The sequence below is a fragment of the Atractosteus spatula genome, chromosome 8 (assembly GCF_055471065.1).
Source record: "Atractosteus spatula isolate fAtrSpa1 chromosome 8, fAtrSpa1.hap1, whole genome shotgun sequence".
NCBI lineage: Eukaryota > Metazoa > Chordata > Actinopteri > Semionotiformes > Lepisosteidae > Atractosteus > Atractosteus spatula.
Genome location: NC_142713.1, coordinates 57583724 through 57603076, shown reverse-complemented (window position 1 = coordinate 57603076; position 19353 = coordinate 57583724). Strand labels below are relative to the sequence as shown.

At 40.8% G+C, this 19353-nt stretch overlaps 1 protein-coding gene across 3 annotated transcripts in view; it reads left to right on the top strand.

Moving 5' to 3' along the window:
- Positions 1-19353, top strand: part of itpr2 (inositol 1,4,5-trisphosphate receptor, type 2) — a 165432-nt gene that overhangs the window by 26987 nt on the left and 119092 nt on the right. For all 3 annotated transcript variants that reach the window (XM_088922826.1, XM_088922825.1, XM_088922824.1), the window contains exons 5-12: positions 4387-4545; positions 7514-7612; positions 8049-8132; positions 8583-8729; positions 9436-9531; positions 14989-15033; positions 18564-18715; positions 19044-19143. In XM_088922826.1, coding sequence (XP_088778952.1) covers positions 4387-4545; positions 7514-7612; positions 8049-8132; positions 8583-8729; positions 9436-9531; positions 14989-15033; positions 18564-18715; positions 19044-19143 — 882 coding nt within the window. The remainder of the gene's footprint in view (positions 1-4386; positions 4546-7513; positions 7613-8048; positions 8133-8582; positions 8730-9435; positions 9532-14988; positions 15034-18563; positions 18716-19043; positions 19144-19353) is intronic.

Below are 19353 nucleotides of genomic sequence, written 5' to 3'. Positions count from 1 at the left end.
CTGGATCATGACTGACAGTGTACTCTGAATGATGTACTCTTACATCAAGATGTACTCCGGGTAGCATGAATGAGTCAAAGGTAGCATGCCAAAAGAAAGGAAGTGACTTCTCCCCAAATATCTACCACAGAGGTATCAGATATTGACAGTGAACTTCCTGATGTGTAATTCCTAGACTTAGATAATGTCTCCTACCGTGTTTATACATACTCCAGATGTTATTCATCCTGTTTGTATCCAATGCTGGTTCCGGTATGAATTCTCGAGGAGTAATGTAGACATTTAAGATTAATGTTCTAATGGCAAGGGACATCACTTAACTCTGTTTTGTTTTGAAGGCAACAACGCCTCAGGACCTCGTGACCTTCAAAAAGGGGGGATATGTAGCGGCGAGGCTTAATAATAAGGCAGAATTAAGTGTTTCTGAGCTTCCCAAATGAGGCCCCATTTCTCTGTTCATCTCTGTGGTGCAGCCACAGAGAAACTATTCATGCAAGATGATTTAAGGTTTCCTAGGACAGCTCCCAAAGGGGGATGCACTTAGCTAAGTCTGGCTATCATGATCAATGGTCATCCACTGGCGCCTATCAGTCTAGGGAGTGCCGGATGGACATCTGGACTGCATTACTAAGTGTCAGGACTAAGTGACTCATATCTCACCTTGATCAACCAATCAGGGACTGGTAGGGCTGAGTAACCCACGTGGGACTCTGATGCCCATGGAACTTTCAGCCAATCAACAAGCTGAAGTTCCTCCAGGTAAAAACAGGCAACACAGGCCTGGAGATTCAGATTCAACAAGATTCAGATTCGGGAGATTCAGTAAGATTCTGGAGAGGATTCTGTGGACTGTTCTAAAGGGAATTCAAAGGAGAATTCCAGGGCAGGACGGCCCAGGAGCAGAAGGCTCCCAAGGGCAGGACATTCTCGCAGCGCGCCTCCTGACCATCCTGAGACTCAGCCCGGACAACCACGGAACGGCCAGTGTGTCCGAGTGCCAGAACTTTCCTTTGTTCTAAGAGTCTAGAGTGGAGGTTGCCAGAGAGTAACCAGCAGCAGGCCTCGTGGACAGGTCAGAACTGTGGACAGCTGAATCACTATTCAGAACTAGCTCTTCATCAGGAACGAACCGGTCCTCTTCCTGACTTGCTGGGATCCACAGTCATCTTTTCTCCTGTGCACAAACTTTGCTAGTTAAAGCCAACACTAACTAGCCGGTCAGTGAGCATCAGCAGCGCACCGTCGCAAGCCGCACAGCACAGCCTGGCACGGAGCCAGAGAGCGCGGATTGGACAGCAACAAGCCTGCAGCTGATTGTTTGTGCCTGCAGGAGATCTGAATCCCCAGAAATTGGATGAGTATTCAACTTCAATGCATTACAGCTCGAGAATTCAATTGTTATCCCAACCAGTTGATATCAATTTAATTCCTAAGAGTTATGTACTTGTTTTGAGTATCTAATGTAGAAGTTATAACCAAGTTCACTTTACGAAACGGTCTTAATGAATGATATACTGAACGTATGTCCTCTTGATGTGTAACACTTCGTAACTGATTGAATATATACCTTTTGTATTCTGATAACCCTCTCGATAAGATCTGTTAGGTTTACATGCATACTCTATGTATTAATAAATGTATCCTCGTGTATTAGTACCTGTGTGTGTGCGTTGTTTGAGTTATATCGCATGGTTGGATTCTAAAGCCATCAAAAGAATCAACTTTGTGATTTACTGCTACAATTAATAATTGTCTCAGTAAATGCCCAAACCCTACAGAACTGGTGCCTTCAGAGAGCCACTATGATTACATATTTGGCGTCCCTGAACGGCTATGAAACACTACACAATGAATATTTCCTTTCAAATCTCTCATTAATCATATCTATTCTGGCAGCTTTCCAGAATCCAGGATTAATTTTCTTTAAGTTGCAGTGGCCTGTATAGTTCTGCCTGAAATGACAGCATACTAAATAAACCACAAAGTTTGTTCTGAAAAACACATTAGAACTTGATGTTCTAATCCATCCTGTCCATTCATTGTCTGCACATGAACATTTGTATATGTACCAATATAACAAACCTGGGGTGTCTAAGCATTTAAAATGTGTTTAAATGAGTGAAAAGTCACTTTTTTTAAAAGGGAAAAACCGCTGTCGTTATGGAGAAAGACAAGGAGCTTAAGTCAAAAATGAGCAAGGCGAAAAAGGATTTTAGAGAGAGAAGTGCGGATCGGTTCTGTGTCAGCAATCCTAAGCAGGCTTGGAAAGGGCTTAACGTAATGATGGGTTGAGGTGGGAAAATTTAGAATGGGAATTGTGCTGTTAACTCATCCTTTGTGACTGATCTTAATTATTTTTGTGGAAGCTCTGACACTGGATTTTAGAGATCAATGTAATGAGATAATTAAGGGGATTCCCATAAGTTCATCTATACAGCTGACGGAGACAGATTAAGCCACACAAGGCACCTGGCCCAGACAGATTGCAGGGCAAGGTGCTGAAGGTGTTTTAGAAATTACTTAGGGGAGTTTTAACTCGGTTACTTCAGGCACTACTTGAATCTTGTATAGTGCCAAATATGTGGTACCTGTACTATAATACCTCTACCTAAGGCCAAAGCACTGAGTGATTTTGACGGGTGGCACTCCCCCCTATTAGCTTCAGCAATTGCATGGAGAGGGTTTTTTGTAAACATCTTAGCCTCTTGATTGCAGATCATCTGGATCCCTTGCTTATAATTTAATTTAATAGAAGTGTGCTTATAAAGAACACATGAGAACTGAGGATGCAGCTGATGCAGTGAATTTAGGTCCTAGTCATCTCCAACAGGCAAGATTGCAGATGACAAAATCACGTATTTTATTTATTGATTTTATCATTTTAATACGGTTCATACCCACATACAATTGGAACGGCTGTTGGGTTTAGATATTGATAGGATCCTTGTAAAATGGGCTAAGGATTTGCTAAAGGATCGCCCACGGAGGATTCTTAATGAACAATACAATTTCAAATGAAATTGTTTTAAATACTGGTGTTCCGCAGGGCTGTGTTTTGTCAGCTTTACTTTTTTCTATCTATAGGAGTAATATGAAAATGCAGGAAACGTCTGTTAATTTGTTAACATAGGTGGATGATATGACCCTAATAGGATTGATAGAGAAGGGGTGGAGAATTACTTTGAACAGGTAAGTAAACTGGAACAGTGGTGTGAGTCAAGCATGCTTCATATTAGTGTTGATAAAACCAAAGAACGGGCTACTTATGATAGCATTAGATTTTATCGTTGATGCTTCATATTAGTGTTGATAAAACCAAAGAACGGGCTACTTATGATAGCATTAGATTTTCAACCTCTCTCCCTTATCAACCTGCAGAGGTTGTTCAGCGTTTCAAATTCCTATGATCAGTAATAGATGGACATTTAAGCTTTGCAGAGAATACCACTGCATTCTTAAGGAGGTATGTTTTGATCAGCAAGTTGAAAGGGTTTGGAGTGGGTCAAAAGACAGCATCCTTACTTTTGGTATCGCAGTGTGGTATAGTAGCCTGAGCATTAAGAGTAAGGGGAAATTGGCCAGAACTGTTAATATTGCTAGTAAAGTAATTGGCTGACTGCAGAAATGGCTTAAAGAGCTGCATCACATTGCAGTTCAAAGGAAAGCTCAGCTTATCGTTGATGACCCCTCCCACCCTCTTTGTTCCCGTTACATTCAGAGAGATATATATTGTATTAGAATGCCCGTGACAAGAAAATCTTTTGCTCCCTGTGTAATTGGTATATTAGCTGCAGCTAAGTGTCCGTTTCCTGTCAGATTACTGTGATGATAGTGTAATGTGGACGGAGCGAGATCCTGCATGTGTACGGTATATGCACTGTCGAATGGGTAGAACTATTGTTTGTTTTTAACGTGTATTTATTTTTTGTTTAATGCACATTGTTTTTTGTAGCTTTTTGACAGTTATGTCAAAGACAAATTATTAATCTTTTGGATGAACAATAAAGTTATATATAAACATGTAAATATATTTATTCATGTTTATCACCTAATGGCTACTTTACCAAACTCTATAACTGGCACTGAGCTGAATAGCACTGTAGTGTAATTCTAGAAAAGTAATGCTGAATACCTTCCTTGTTTTGACATCTCAGACTGTTAAATAATAGATGTGCATTGCTGGCTTTTTGTATTCTATAAGTAGAGAGATTTTACAATTCAGATTCACTGAGGTGCACAGGAATCATTGAAGAACATTTGTGTTTTGTAAGTACAAATTTCCTGAGTTAATGCTCGCAGGGTAACTTAACACTTTCCTCTCAGTGTTAAACAAATATTGATGTGAACTACCGATTCTAAAACATTGCATGTTTTTTTTTTTTGCAGCTCCTACACATCAAGAGCAACAAGTACCTGACCGTGAACAAGAGGCTGCCTGCGTTGCTGGAGAAGAATGCGATGAGGGTATCGCTGGACCCAGCAGGAAACGAGGGCTCCTGGTTCTACATCCAGCCCTTCTGGAAGCTGCGCAGTGAAGGTGACAATGTACGTCTGAGAGAAGCCCGCAGATTCTCTGGACAGAAGGATATGTTTGTCTTTATTGCCCACAGTCTGGGTACAGAACAGCTGAACCTGGAAGCTACTGTGATTGAGTTATTTGTTCCTCTGCATTCGTTAGCGTACAGTGTCAGGAGCTATTGGCGCAGCTTTTATTTCTGGAGAGGAGATCGAAGGCATCTTTGCATGGATTTCAGCAGAAGTTAAGGGTTAAGAATAGTCAGAGATGGACTAGCGAACCTACTGTGACTGGCCAGCAGTTTGGACTGTCGACAGTGGCAGCTGTGAACTCAAGCAGAGTCGCAGGTATGTTTTGTGACGATATGTGAAATTTAGGACTGAGATACTTTTACTGACGTATTATAAGGAGTGGAATTCTGCTAAATATTTTTTTTCTGACTGGAAGTTCTGGTGTACTTGTAGACCACACTCGCAGTCTGTTAGATGAGAGAGTAAACGTTTTAAAATTCACCTTAAAAAAATGTCTGGAGTAAAGAAAAGTGGAAGTGACAACATTTTAATGTATTTTAAATTTAGAAGCTCCAATTTATTTTGCTGCCTCCCTCCTCACCCGATTTGGAAAAATTGCTTGACTCGTAGTTATAAACTGTGTGACCGCACACAGGGGAGAATGAGGGAGTGCAGACGGACGGACCCCTCCGACGAGCCCACCTTCGAGTCACAGGGCTTTTTACACATCACAGATGACACAGCCCTGTGCCAGAGGCTCATTGTTTTGCGCTGATGCTTGAGTCGGTCAGAGTCCGCAGGTGACATGACCTGGACTCGAATCTCTGTTGAGGAGATCATAAATCAGCCTGTGCCTGGACAGTATGAGAGGAACCACGTGTTCAGAGATTTGCTGTGCTTGGCTAAGGAGCCAGTGGTGCAAAACGTCCATCTGTGGGGTTATAGCTAAATGTCTCTAAGTCAGAATCCCCCCAAAAGGTTGATGTAATCCCTTCTCATACCTTAAGAGGTTGAGCTGATTCCAAGAAGGTTCTTTCAAGAAACAGCCAGCTGAGATCATTGGATCATTGAGCTACTAACTACCAAACAAGCTAGATGGGTTGATTGTCCTCCTCTTATTTCCTTGTGGTTTTTAGGAGTCACCAAAAAAGCTTGCCTTTTATTTTAAGCAGTCCGTTTTAATTTCATTATCTTCATACTATTTGCAATCTGATTTCTCCACCGATTGGTGCTTTCTGGGAAAAATAGCCTTCGTTTTCTCAGAATAAAATTTAATAACATACCAATCTATTTGATATGGCACGACAATTGAGCAATCGAGTTATTGTTTGGGGTGGTAAAGTAGACTAATGCTGGGGGCTACAGACTCCCAGCCTGAAGGAGTTAAAATCCAGGGTGGGACATGGGTGTTGGGCAAGGCGACACGCATAACCTGCTGCAGTAAATGCACTTCTGTACACGTGGGAGCTGTCATTCTCAGTTGACTACATCTAAGAAGTTAAATAAAGGAATATTTCTAGCATAGGGAAGAGAAAATGATGAAACTGTTTTTCTGTGTTAATTCAGTTCCTCCCCTTATTTACTGGATGCTCATCTTTTTTTCTTTGGCAGTAAAAGTCCATAGGAAGAGGTACAACATCCGCGTCATTGTCATGCATGGTGTGTGTTACACTTCTTGAGTGTCTAAAGCACACTGTTGGCTGCATGTTCTCACCAGGCTTTTCTGTTGCATGTGGAGGGAATAAAAACAGGACAACTCTCAAAGCTATTCGCTTCAGTGGTAAATTGGCTTCCCTGTTGCACAGAAAATAAATATTGATAAATGTCTCTTTTCTGTGCCCTGTTGAGTCTTGCTCATTTTCCCCACTTTCGATATATTGGCCATGCAAACTGGGAGCAGACTTTGATATTGGAGCAAAATGGTTTGCATTTCGACCTGTCTCTTGCAGTCCACCTTCAGAACAATAAAATCTGAACTTGACAAGCACTTTTTATATATTTTAGAATTTTGATCAGAATAATCAAGCAAGTGTTTTTAAATGGTAGTTTAGTTTTTTAAGGCCTGTGCTGTCACTGTGTGTCAGATTTCCAGGTGGTTTGGTTTCAAGGTTAAGAATGATACGGAAAAGCAGTCGTGTACACATTCTTGCTTGTGCTAATTCGGCCAAAAAGGGATAAAAGCCACCCTCCTCTGAATGTGGCCAGAAATGTGACGGTTGATGTGCTCTACTGAACATTTGCTTCCCTTTGTAAAAATGTAAAGCAAAGCAGGCTGCGTTTATTAACAAACCCTTTTTCTTCAGGATGCAGTGTTGTGAACAAGCATGCTGCTGTTTTTTTCTCATAGAATTAATTTCTGGAAGTTTTCAACTGGCGTGATAAAGTGTAGGGGGGGGGGGGGGGCGTTTTCCATTTGGATGAATGAGGGAAAGTCATCTGATCTTTATGAAACAGTTTGGCCACCAGGTGTTTGCTGGTCATTTTCTAAATCCTAAAGACGCTAGCACAGCTCCAGAAAATGTGAATTTTTATGTATTGCCTTTACTGTATATTTAGTAGCACGTAGAAATGCTACCTATGAGCAGGATGGACTGAATGACCTCCTCACATTTGTAACCTTTTTTACACTCGTGTCCTTGTGTCTTTCACTGCTGCGTGTGCTGGTTCCACCTGAATCGTGATTGCCCTTCACAGAACATTCACGCTGGAAAATGCCTTGGTTTTCGTGTCATTCCACGCTAGTGAAAGTGTGCGTTCATTTTATATCAAATTCAGAAGTCAGGAATAATTTGATCAGCAGATAGAAAAGGCGAAGCCTGTCCGTGTCACGGATGTGTTCCTTTGTACTTCACGTGCATGATTGTGGCTCAAGCGGGAGGCAGCCAGGAGAAGCATTTTGAGAGCCAGGGAGAGGAAGCAGTTACTGTTAAAATGTTTGTGTGGCTGCGTCTGCGATCTGAACGTATAATTCTGGTTTGTTCTTCAGGTTGTGGTCGGAGATAAGGTGGTGCTGATGCCTGTGAACGCCGGTCAGCCTCTGCATGCCAGTAATATCGAGCTGTTGGACAATCCTGGCTGCAAAGAGGTGAGCTGCTCATTAATGTCTGTTATTAATTCCCCTTCAGCTACAATAGAGGGTAGTCACCCCACCATGCAGCATCCTTACAAGGCGGGTCGTGCAGGAAAGGAGAACTACCACAAGGAGAATATTAGTGATCTGAAGAGAAATCTCCAGCTTTCAGTTTCAGATGGCTTTCACACGGCAGAGGATGAAACCAGCTTTCTGGAAGAGTGCTCTGCATGTGCTAAATTAATTTAGCAGTTTTCTGCCTAATAGATTGTGTCAAATTCTGAGATATGAGGGTTTTAGACTATCTACATACTGCAGCACAGACAGCCAAGCAGAAAACTAGTCTCACTTTACAGCTGGAAATATCATTTTATTTTATCTCTCAAGTTACACAAAACAGAAGTAACTGCACTCTGAGACAATCAATATTTTTTTTCCTGTTTATTACCAGGTAAATGCAGTGAACTGCAACACAAGTTGGAAAGTAACACTTTTTATGAAATTCAGCGACTACAGAGAAGATGTCTTAAAAGGAGTAGGTACACTTTCTTGGTTTTTATTTTTCTGTGATTTCTTGCTGTCATGAGTGCCAGTAAATCTGCAGGGCCTCTATTTATTAAATGAAAGTATAATTAATTAATAATTAGTTTGTATTTAAAAGGGAATCGAAAATATTATTGACTATGTAATTATATAAAGTCTTCAAATATGTGTGTGTCAATAATGTGTGATTTCTAAAAAGAATCATTATTAACACTTTTCATAGAACTAAATATGACATGTGTACTGATGGTTTTTGGTTGCTCTAGTTACCTATATACAGTTTTCTTAGTTCTGTGCCAGTTCAGAAAGTGCTTCTTGTTTTTTTTAATTCTCCAATCCTGTTTTGCCATACTTCTTAATGCTTTTGTCCTTCGCTGTGTACATGTCTGTGAGGCAGGGCCTTGAGTTCTGCTTGGTTTCGAATGACTTTTACTTCCTCTAGGGAGACGTCGTGAGGTTATTCCACGCTGAGCAAGAAAAGTTTTTGACTTGTGATGATTACAAGAAGCAGCAGTACGTCTTTCTAAGGACCACTCTGCGGCAGTCGGCAACATCTGCCACCAGCTCCAAAGCACTCTGGGAAATTGAGGTATGGGTTCCTTTTATCTTGTGTAAAGAGCTGAATCTATCCATAACTGTGGAAGAAATAGAGAAGACCCCCCCCCAGAAAAAATAAGATGTTGTACATTAATTCCTGAATGCATGGCTCTGATTTTCTTTTTATTTTATACTGTATGTGATTGTGGGTGGCAAAATGGTGCAGTGGATAGCATTGCTGCCTCTCAGCTGTGCCCCTGGATTCAATCCCCTACCTGGGTGCCGTTTGTGTGTTTTTTCGTGGGTTTCGTTCACGTGCTCTGGTTTCCTCCCACAGTTCAAAGACATACTGGGAGGTTAATTGGCTTCTGGGAAAATTGTCCCTGGTGTGGGTGTGCGTGTGTCAGTGTCTGCCCGTGATGGATGGGGATAAACACTTCTATGATCCTGAATTGGATAAAATGGTGGGAAAATGGAAGGATATGTGGCTGTACTTGTACAGTATGTGGTAGTCACCGGGCCTTCTATCTTATTTTATTATCATGGCTTTTCTAACACTTTTAGAAGGCTGGTTCAAATTGCGTCTTTAGAAAAAAATTGAAGTTGCTGGTGATCACCTGCATTAAGATACAGTATGTACTGTAAGTAGCTATTTTACCAGTACGTAGTGTAATGATCACTGCAGGGTTCAGCTGTTTGAACTCGTTGGGGGAAAAACGGAAGTTGTGCTGAATTGACACATCTGTCCCCACTTGCAGGTTGTGCACTATGATCCTTGTCGAGGAGGTGCTGGCCAGTGGAACAGCTTATTTCGATTCAAACATCTGGCAACAGGAAATTACTTGGCTGCAGAGGTGAGACTCATCTTTCCATATGTATTGTTTGGTGGTTGGCTAGCCTGTCTTTTCTTATTTTTAGGTAAACCAGTCCATGGGGGCATTCTGAACATAATCTAGATCTGTAAACACCCAACTAGGCTGGATGAAATGAAACTAGACATTTAGGACAAAAGAAAGACTTTTTATTTACTATATTCAGTTTATTTAGTACTTTTTTAAAAGATAGATCTTTATGGAATGGCACAATTTTACTTCATAAATGTGGGTGTTGGAGTGGTACTTTGTTCACTCAGTCTGATTAATTAATCACTAGTACTGTACGTTGCATTTGCATTTGCATTGCATGTTTTAAAGGCAATAATGGTTTCAACATCCTAGCGCTTAATGCTGATGTCTCCCCAGGTGGACCTTAATGTAATTTTGTACACATGCAGGCTTTCATACTTTTTTCTGAAGACCGAACAGTAGACCACACAAAGGATTTGCACCAGTTTTTTGCTGTAGCTTTCATTACACGGCGTTTTGCTGTTTTTCCTCCTTCTTGTGGTTGTTAAATCACACCTTGTTGTGTTCTGCTGTGCTTACTGCAAATATAACAACTTTATGAATCACTCTACATGCCTCCTCAGCCCCCTCTTTCCTGTGTAATACAAACCTGCAAACAAGGAGCATTCACAATTTTAATGTTGGTCAAATAAGGAACATTCAACTACACTTAAACACAATCTCTGCACTTGGTAGGAAATCCACAACTTGAGTTAATTTAAAAGGAAAAGCTAAGACATAACCAATATATCTTTGCTGCATTTGTGTATTTAAAATTATTTCTTAAGTAGTAGAGACGCCAGCAGCAGTAGGTGCTGCTTAAGCAGAGTCTAGGTGTAGGTAATGTGTATCACACATTTCACACAAGCGAGTAATGAAGGGAGAATTCTGTGGAGGTACAGAAGTCATTGTCTGCCTTCAGCTAGCCAGATGTGGAGGCAGATTCACTACTCTTGATTGCAGGCTTGACTCTGTGGCTGACTTCATTGTACAGATGGAGCACAGATAACTTTGGTAGAGGAACTGCAGAGCAGTTTTGAACGACAAGTTATAAGCGCAGAAGCAGTACATGCAATCAAAGTTCCTTTTGTGTTCCACTCGCTGCATGATTTACTTTAACTATAGCATACAGTATATACATTAGAAATACTCAGTGCTCTAAAGAAATTATACTTATTTATCTTCTAATGTGTCATGTGAAGCTGGTGAATTATTCTAAACTGTTTTAGAACATTCTGTTGATTTGACCTTGTGTGTCGTCGTTTTTTTAATTGTCTTTACGGGTGTTTTATTTACAAGTTCTTTGCATTGAGTTTTGTTTTTAAGATTTTCTTCCACACAGTAGATGACTATGCTTTGTGCTTTGGAGTTTTACTGATTTAATTTAAAATTTTGCACGGTATAACCGTACAGAAAGGCACAGGCTGAAACAAAAGACGTTTTCTAGAGATGTATTTAGTAAGCGGGAGTTTGGAGATGAACAGTGACTGGAAAAGCACTGAGAGATCACCCAGACAATGCTCTTCATCCTGGGTACAGTATATGCAGCATACTGTATATTCGGAATAAGTTATAGGTTTATTCCATGCTGAAAAAAGAAGAAAGAAAACACAATGTTTCGGCCGTGGAGCCTTCTTCACCCAGTAGTTCACCCAGTAGGCAGTACCTTGTGGAATGAGGCTTGTGTCTGGTGGCCTGCATGCCCCCTCTGTCAAAAAATGTATTGGTCTGCCCCAGATATTTTTTTTCCACTTACATGAAAGCCCCTTGTGTGAACTGACTTTGATATTGTTGCCTGATGCAGATTTTCTCCTAGCTCGGCCTATGAACTGAACTTCGTAACTCTTTTGAAGTTATGTTGGCCTCAGTGGCATCCCTAACCAGTTTCCTGCCTGGCTGAAGAGCAAACTGATCTGCAGCAGGCAGTACCTGGGTACCTAACATGTCTTAATGAGCAACTGCACCAGAAATATTAAAGGTCTTTGAAATGTTTTTATATCCTTCTCCTGATTCATCCCTGCACTGTTTTGAAAGCTCCTTGGTCTTGAAGGTTAAATCTGTGCTTCAAACTCATTACCAGACTGAGGGGCATTACACAGACAGAGGTTACTCAACTAATTGTGTGGTTCATTTAAGCGCATCGTGTGAACCTAAATTAAGATAGGTTTGCCACAGCAAAGGGTTTAAATACTTATGCAATCATCACTTTTCATTTTCTTTCATATTTTTGTTTTAATTGTTTTTTTTGTCTTGATGTGTGGAGTAGGTTATGTCTATAACAAATATTAATCGCTGCTTCAAATTGTCAAGACTGCTTTAAAGCAACAACATGTGAAAACTGTGCAAGAGTCTGAATAATCTTCCAAGGCACTGCATGTGTCCTAATTAAGCACATTTGAATTGAACTGTCTGCCTGACGAGACAAGGAACAAAGGGGTTTAACAGGCGCAGTTACAGAACTTCTTTTGAACTGACATGGGGTTAGAGTCGGTGTGATTCACATAATGACATAGTGGCCTTCTTTTAAGGTGGGCTGATTAATGTATCTGCCAAGGTCAAGAATTCCTCCTGCTTTAGGATTTCTAATTAAAAATCTATTCAGAAATTGTCTGTTTTGCCACAAGTGATCTCATTGCTTTTGCAGGAAAACTGTTAATATTTTCAGTAGAATGCTGCCTCAGAACATGCGCACATAATACATTTCTTTGTGTCACTGATTGTTGCTGAGAGCTCTTTTTTTAATTTGATATTGACATATGAATGTAGAATACTTTATATTTTTTTCAAATACAAAACTCTGGCTTATTCACGTATTTTCCTTTTGTTCAGAGCTGCATATACAACTGATGCATATGATTAACTTTTTGTTGATTTAACAAAAGTGAAAAGATATTTAATCACAGAACAACAAAATGCTTGTGAAAAGGTGTTGTGTTAATAGGGTCTGTTGTGGCCATAAAAGATGTACAGTACCTGTGTACATGTATACTGTATAAATTTCATTTGAGAATCACTTGTTTTGTTCCTGCATAAATTGTATTCAGGATTCCTCAGGTGTCATACTTTGCTGCTTGTCGATTCTGTAATTTTAGTGATCATCATAATGAAACAGGACGACCTTAGCACAGTTGTGAAATAGATCAGAATGTCCTGCTCAGTGCGCTGGTCTGAGGATGTCTGTCAAATATGAGCTTGGTTCATACAAGCCACTGCTTTTTCCAATGTCGTGAGAATTGAATAATACGTTTTCAAAGACATTCTGTAAAAAATTAGGTCTGACATTACATGTTACATAAACAGTTTTCGAAACTCCTTGTAGAAAATAGAAGTCACCTTGGCAAATTGAAGTTTTTCAAAAACTTACATGTTATATGTTTTGCAAATGCACTTCATGTTTCATTCATTTTTTTTTCATTCCTTTACGCAAAGTTAGACTTTTGGGCTATCTGTTTGGGGTCTCATCAAACCTTTGTTTCCTGAATGCATTCGTTTTCAGAAGCCTTCATCTCCAGTAAATATTTTCCCAATTTCCTTTCCAGACACTGCGGTAGAGTAGTGCTTTTAAGCTCATGATTAAGTGCTTCTATGATTTATCTTACTGCAGATTAAATTATTACTTTCTAGCTTTTAATGAAACATCATTGAGACTTGGAGAAATAAGGCTGCTTTCAATCAGACATCTGAAAGTATCCCATCAATGTGAAAAATAAAAAAAAACACCAGCGTTCTTTTAATACTGCTGTTATGTTTTAAACGTGTGTGTTAGTGTTAAATTTGCTGCCTCTCATAGATGTTCAGTAGATGGCAGCATTCACATTTTGATGTTCCTTCGGTGTCTGTCTTAAGTATCATTTTGGTGAACCACAAAATTATACTGTACAGTTGGGAGTCTGACAAAATCATCTCCTCGGTTTTCTCTTCTCATTTATCTTCTCAAGAAATGTGTCTTTGTAAGTGATAAAAAAACCGTGACAATCGACAGTACTAAGTATTATTATTCAAATACATGCTGTATTATGATGGTGATGCAGACAAATAAAATGTTTATTTTCTTTATTCTTTCAAATAGAAAGTACTATTTTTTTACTGTACATGTCTTTTCAGGCTTGTACAGTAGTTGAGTCTTAAATCATGAGCCAGGGCATAAAGACATTCAAAAAAACTTCAGAACAAAGAAGAATCAAAGAAATGTCAAATGAGACTAAAGCTAATTAGGTGTCTTTATTGTTTTTCATGTGGTCTATCAACAAACATGCTTTTTAAATCATTATTGTTACGTTTATTTTTTGTGCCAAAATTGATCTAAATGTCAAGAAAACGCACTTGGATGCACCAAGACAACAAAAAAAAATCTTATTTGAAAACGTTTGATATAATAAGAAGAAATCTGATGCACAAACCATTTACTAGGTCACCTGTCATTGGTCTACATTTGAGACTGCAGCTGTGTTCAAGAGAAATTCATCAACATGAGTAAAAATAAAATCGGAATGCAGACCTCCGTAATAATCTAGGACAGTGCTTCCCAGAATATGTTGTAGAGGAATCGGAAGAGGTCACTTTTCAGAAGTTGTGAATCAAGGAACTTTGTGTACTGTAGGTTTTGTACTGTAGCTGGCCCATGGTTTTGTTCATTGAAAAACAAGCTCACATTGCAGGTTGAAATTGTGGTCAAAATGAAACCGAGATATTTCTCATTTAAAGTCAGGTTTTAGTTTGAAATAAGTATGATTTCGGGCAGTATGGTGGCACAGTTGTTAGCGTGGCTGCCGTGGACAGCTGGGGTCCTGGGTTCAATTCCTGAGGTGCTTTCTGCACCTCGTACGTATATGTTTTCCCCATGTTCTTCCAGGTTCTCTGGTTTCCTCCCATAACATCAAAAACATACTGGTAGGTTGGTTGACGGCTTAGAAAAATTGGCCTTAGTGTGAGTGAGCACGTTTCTATCTGTGTGTGCCCTGTCATGTACTGTGGTCCTGTCCAGGGTGTCTCCTGCCTTGTGCCCACTGCTTGCTGGGTTAAGCTCTGGCGTCCCCTGAGCCCCTGCACTGAATAAAGCAGTTGCAATATGTGTGGATAAATGTTTTTTCTTGCAGTGTTAGTGCTGATTATTTTAAGATCATTTGGTGTGCCACTTGACCTAGCACTGGTCTAGGAGGCTGGTTGTACTGTCGGTTTGTCTTGTGCCACAGAGCGATGATTGTGGCAGTTCTGAAAGTCTGCTGCTGTACTGCAAGGCTGCATTGTGTACAGTCACGCCCAGTGACCCTCAAGGCACAAAGAACCGTTTAGACTGCAGGTTCAGAAAGGTGGTACAGAAATGCAGATGGTTTCAGAGAAAGGGAAATTGCTCGGCTTAGAAGAGCAAGAAATCTGGAGTTTCTGAAGTCATCTGAGTTTTCATCTCTTCTCTGCTTGATGCCCTAGGTGAATCCTGATTATCGTGATGACAATGCAGATTCCAAAGCTGCTGTAAGTATGCTTCCCACTTACTCTTCTCCGGGTTTCCCTTAAGCTGCCCCAAGCACTCTTTCAGACGTCTAGCACATTTCCTCTGGGTAGCTTGTTGCATTTGTGGAAGCGTGACTCGAAATTTGAGTCCAGTCTAGAGCACTGTCCTTTAATTTTCCCATGTCTTTCTGTTTCTATCTTGCATTGGTCTACACTGACTGGATAAAATATGGTTCTTTTTTTCCCTTATGAACTCAATGTGCTTTTCTGTGTAAGGGTTGGAGCATTCAGTCCTATTGTGACAAATACAGTAAAAAAACATTAGCTGGTAAGACACAGTAAGGAAGAGGTGTAGGTATCCCAAAATATAATTACCAGCTGCAATCCGGAGCTAGAAAGAGCAAAAAACAAACTCAACCCTAATCATGTCAAATTGGCTATGATGCACTGCTCTTCTCAGAGTTATTTAACTCTGGATGGAGCTTATTCAGATCTTTTTATTACTATTCAGAGTTTTACAGATTCAGGACAGACAAGGTTACAAATAAACAGAACTGAGTTAAAATATTTGAGAATTGTTCATGATTTTAAGAAACAAGTATAATACAGCCACACCTACAAAGGATAAATTGATTTGAGGATAGTGCATAAGAGGACATTCATAATGCAGCATTGTGAACCAGAGACCTCAGTCTTTAAACCTTGTCCTAGAGAGCTCCAGACCTGTTAATATTAATTACATATTTATAGAAATATATTAATATTATTGTTAAATGATTTATATATTATAATATTATTATAGAAACACCATCTGTTTCTAAAGATAAATTGATATATTAAGTAATTTGTTCAGGACTTTCAGGACTGATTGGTACTCAGATTTTTGGTCCAAATGTTCCATAAATGACGTAATTTCATAAATCACCCTGAAATGTAGAAAATGACAGCTTGCTGGTTACCTACAGTATAAAACCTGCTAGATTGGTCCTCTCGAGGACCTGGAAACCTTGGTCTTCATCACATAGTAGAAAGGTATCAAACTTTTCATTGCCATTTTATGCATTTCCAGTCCTGAAAGGCACTATTGCTACCTCAAAATCATGGACCAGAAGAGGAATTAGGAATTTTCGTTGGCAACAGGTTGAATTAAAAATTATTAAGAGAGTCACATGTCTGTTCAAGATTTGTTTCCATCCTTGAGATTTAAAATGAAATGTGCAGTTGCATGGCATGGTTACTATGTACTGTATCTCTTTGGTGTCTGAATCAGACTTTTTATCTTTGTAGAACAGTTGTCTTACAAATTGGGATATTTCTGTGGAAAATATCTGTTCTTTGAGATCCCACAGGATGATTGTGATATATTGCAGGAACATTGACTCCTAACTTACTGTACATCTCATTATGCTCATTTTTCTTGATTAGTTCCATAAAAATTTTGGATGTCATACTGTATACAGTATATTGTAACACATACGGCCTCCATTGCTTGCGAGAGCTGGCTTACCAGAGCGGTGAGATTTCCCTTTGGCTCAAGAGGCTGGGTCCATGTTGAGTGATGCCGGAGTCCCGGGTTCGAGTCCCCGACGGTGGGGGGCCGACCTGATGCGGCAGCGGCGAGGGCGCCCACGTGAACCCCGAAGCGTTACAATATTTACATTAACAGTCACGCCAAGTATTGTTTTTAATGGGTGCAGCATTAGTCATTTGCTTTGTACTTGGGCATTGGATGATATTTTATAACATAATCAAACTCTAGTAACATCGCGAGCTAGAATTTGCCAATCAAAGTGAAGTGAACTGCTGTGCAGAGATGCTGCAGGACTGTTACCGCTCTCTGTTGTGTCTGAGTGAAGCTTTGCATCAAAATGAAGCCAAGGCCTTGAAAAGAGTGAAATTTGAGATTTCTGAGTAAAATTACGTTGCGTTAATTTTAGCAGTTGCTTAATCAGCAGGTGTGTGCAGGCGGGTATTTATACATTTGCTGTTTCCAGTTCTTTACACTAATGAAGTGTGGGAGCTGGAAAACCGTCTCACTGCTGCAGCAGTTCATCTGGAGTTTTCATTCACAGAGACTGTTCCCTTGCTAACAGGGTAGCCTCGCACATAATAATGAGGGTTATGTAAGTGCAGTCACACAGCGACGTGAGAGAGCTTTGTCTGCAAAATCCGAAATAAATATATAAATAAGCCCACAAATTAAAATTCCGCTGCAGCACACAGGTCTGCAACTACTTTTAAAACACAGACACTCTTCCTTACATAACGTCTACATCTCCAAACAGAAGTGGGACACGATGTCTGCACTGCGATTTGGATGACTCACAAGTGGCAGGAAAGGTGTTAGAAAAAAAAAAGCAAGAAAGGAGAGTGTGTGCTGCTGATCATGACTTACTGCAGTTGCACAATGATTGTTTAACCCGTTCTCGCACGTTTCCGGCTCCCACTAAGCGATGACAGTTATTTGCCTGCTGCAGTCAGTCAGAAACCTAGGCTTGTGATGCTCAGGAAAGTCTCTGTTTTTTTCTTTCATAAGCATCTTTCTTTTACTTTATGGAAAGCTGAAGTCATTTTGACAAACCTTTTGTATTTCTGCGGAACTCGGGCATCCAGCTCTACCGTGACATAATTTCTCCCTTAATTTTGTCGAACATGATTGTCCTCTGGGAAGTGTTAGCATGTGAAACAAAGGCAACATATCTTCCAGATCACAAGCTGATTATCCACAGCCCCTCATCACAGCACGGCTGTAGGAAAATAGTGTAACAGACCAGGCTCTGCTCTTGCGTCAAGGCACGCCGGTGCTGGAGTTGAGAGGGCTTGGTGCTGTAATCACAAAGCCAGAAGCTGAGGAACTGCCATTCACTGGCAGGCCACTGCTCTTGTCCTTCCCTTGTAATCTCTAATGGTGTCTCTCTGCTGCTCGTCACTGCCTCTTGTGAGGTCTAATTGGGCAGATTCTCAAGGTTCCAGCTGCCAGCTAGTATCTGTGCAAGAGCTGGACTGGAGTTCAAATGCATGTTAGCTGCCTGGGGCAGCCTGTGGTAGTGGGAAAAAGTTTTGGTAACTTGGGAAAGTGATAAACCGAGACCATCTCTAAATGTGCTTTATGAATGCCCATTTCATTCTTTGTACAGTATGTATAGGGGCATACAGTTTTTGAAAAGACATCAAATGCATTTTAATTTCAGGCACCCTCTAAACTTTGCAAACGGCATCTGTGGCGGCTATCTTTCGTAAAACTGAGGTTGTCCGCAGTTCGTCTTGAGGGAGAGATGACGTTCAAACACAGCGGGGGCCTGGATTAAGTACTGAATGGAGGCTCTCACTGCTTGTCCTGGCTGACTCTGTTGTCCTCTGCGGCTAAGAGCTTACAGCCGCCTCCCTTCACAGACCTGCTCATGGGTCGCACACGCTTGCCGTAGGCAGACCCAACACTCTCCCCTGAGGAGATCTGACAGAGCCATCGCCTGTGCTGAGGCTCTCTCTGAGGCTCTCTCTTCTCAGGCTGCTGTCACCGAGTGCCAGCCTCACTCCTGTTACCTTTTCAGGGCGACGGCGACACGCTGTCCTCTAAGAAGAAGCGCCAGGCGGCCGAAAAAATTGCTTATACCCTGGTCTCGGTGCCCCATGGCAACGACATCGCCTCTCTGTTTGAACTCGATGCCACGACTCTTCAAAGGGCCGACTGTCTCGTTCCGAGGTACACACAGAGACGTTTCGTTTGGAGTCAGGTGGCTTCAAGTAACTGGCAGTTACTGTGTGAAAAATATTGTGGTCAAGTAAACTGAAATTCCAAGTGAGAACACCCCCCCCCCCCCCCCCCCCCGTCTTTCCCTTTTTGTAGCACCAATTTGCGGTAACAGAGTAGTATGGGATAGATACTTTATTGATCCCGTGAGGGAAATTGCAGAAAGGGTTGAATTGAAAGAGTCTGTGTAGTTCATTTCCTTTGCACTGTTCCATGTTGTCCATTTAACAGCTGACGCTAGCTTATCTCCTGTGCACACGTCTTCCTTCTCCTCTTTCAGGAACTCTTACGTAAGACTGCGGCATCTTTGCACAAACACTTGGGTGACCAGCACCAACATCCCCATAGATGTGGAAGAAGAGAGGCCAGTGATGCTGAAGGTGAACTTTGCTGGCTGCAGTTTTCGGTTTGCCCAGCAATATTACTTGTTCAACAATTAGTTGAAATCGAAAGAATTTGCTGTGCTTTTCTCAATGTAAGCGAAGACTTGTCTGAATTAAATTTAAAAGCTATGTTTTACCACATCCTCACTTCCGCTCACATAATTTCCCTTGAAAAAACAGTTGGATATAGGCTGAATAGAGAACTAC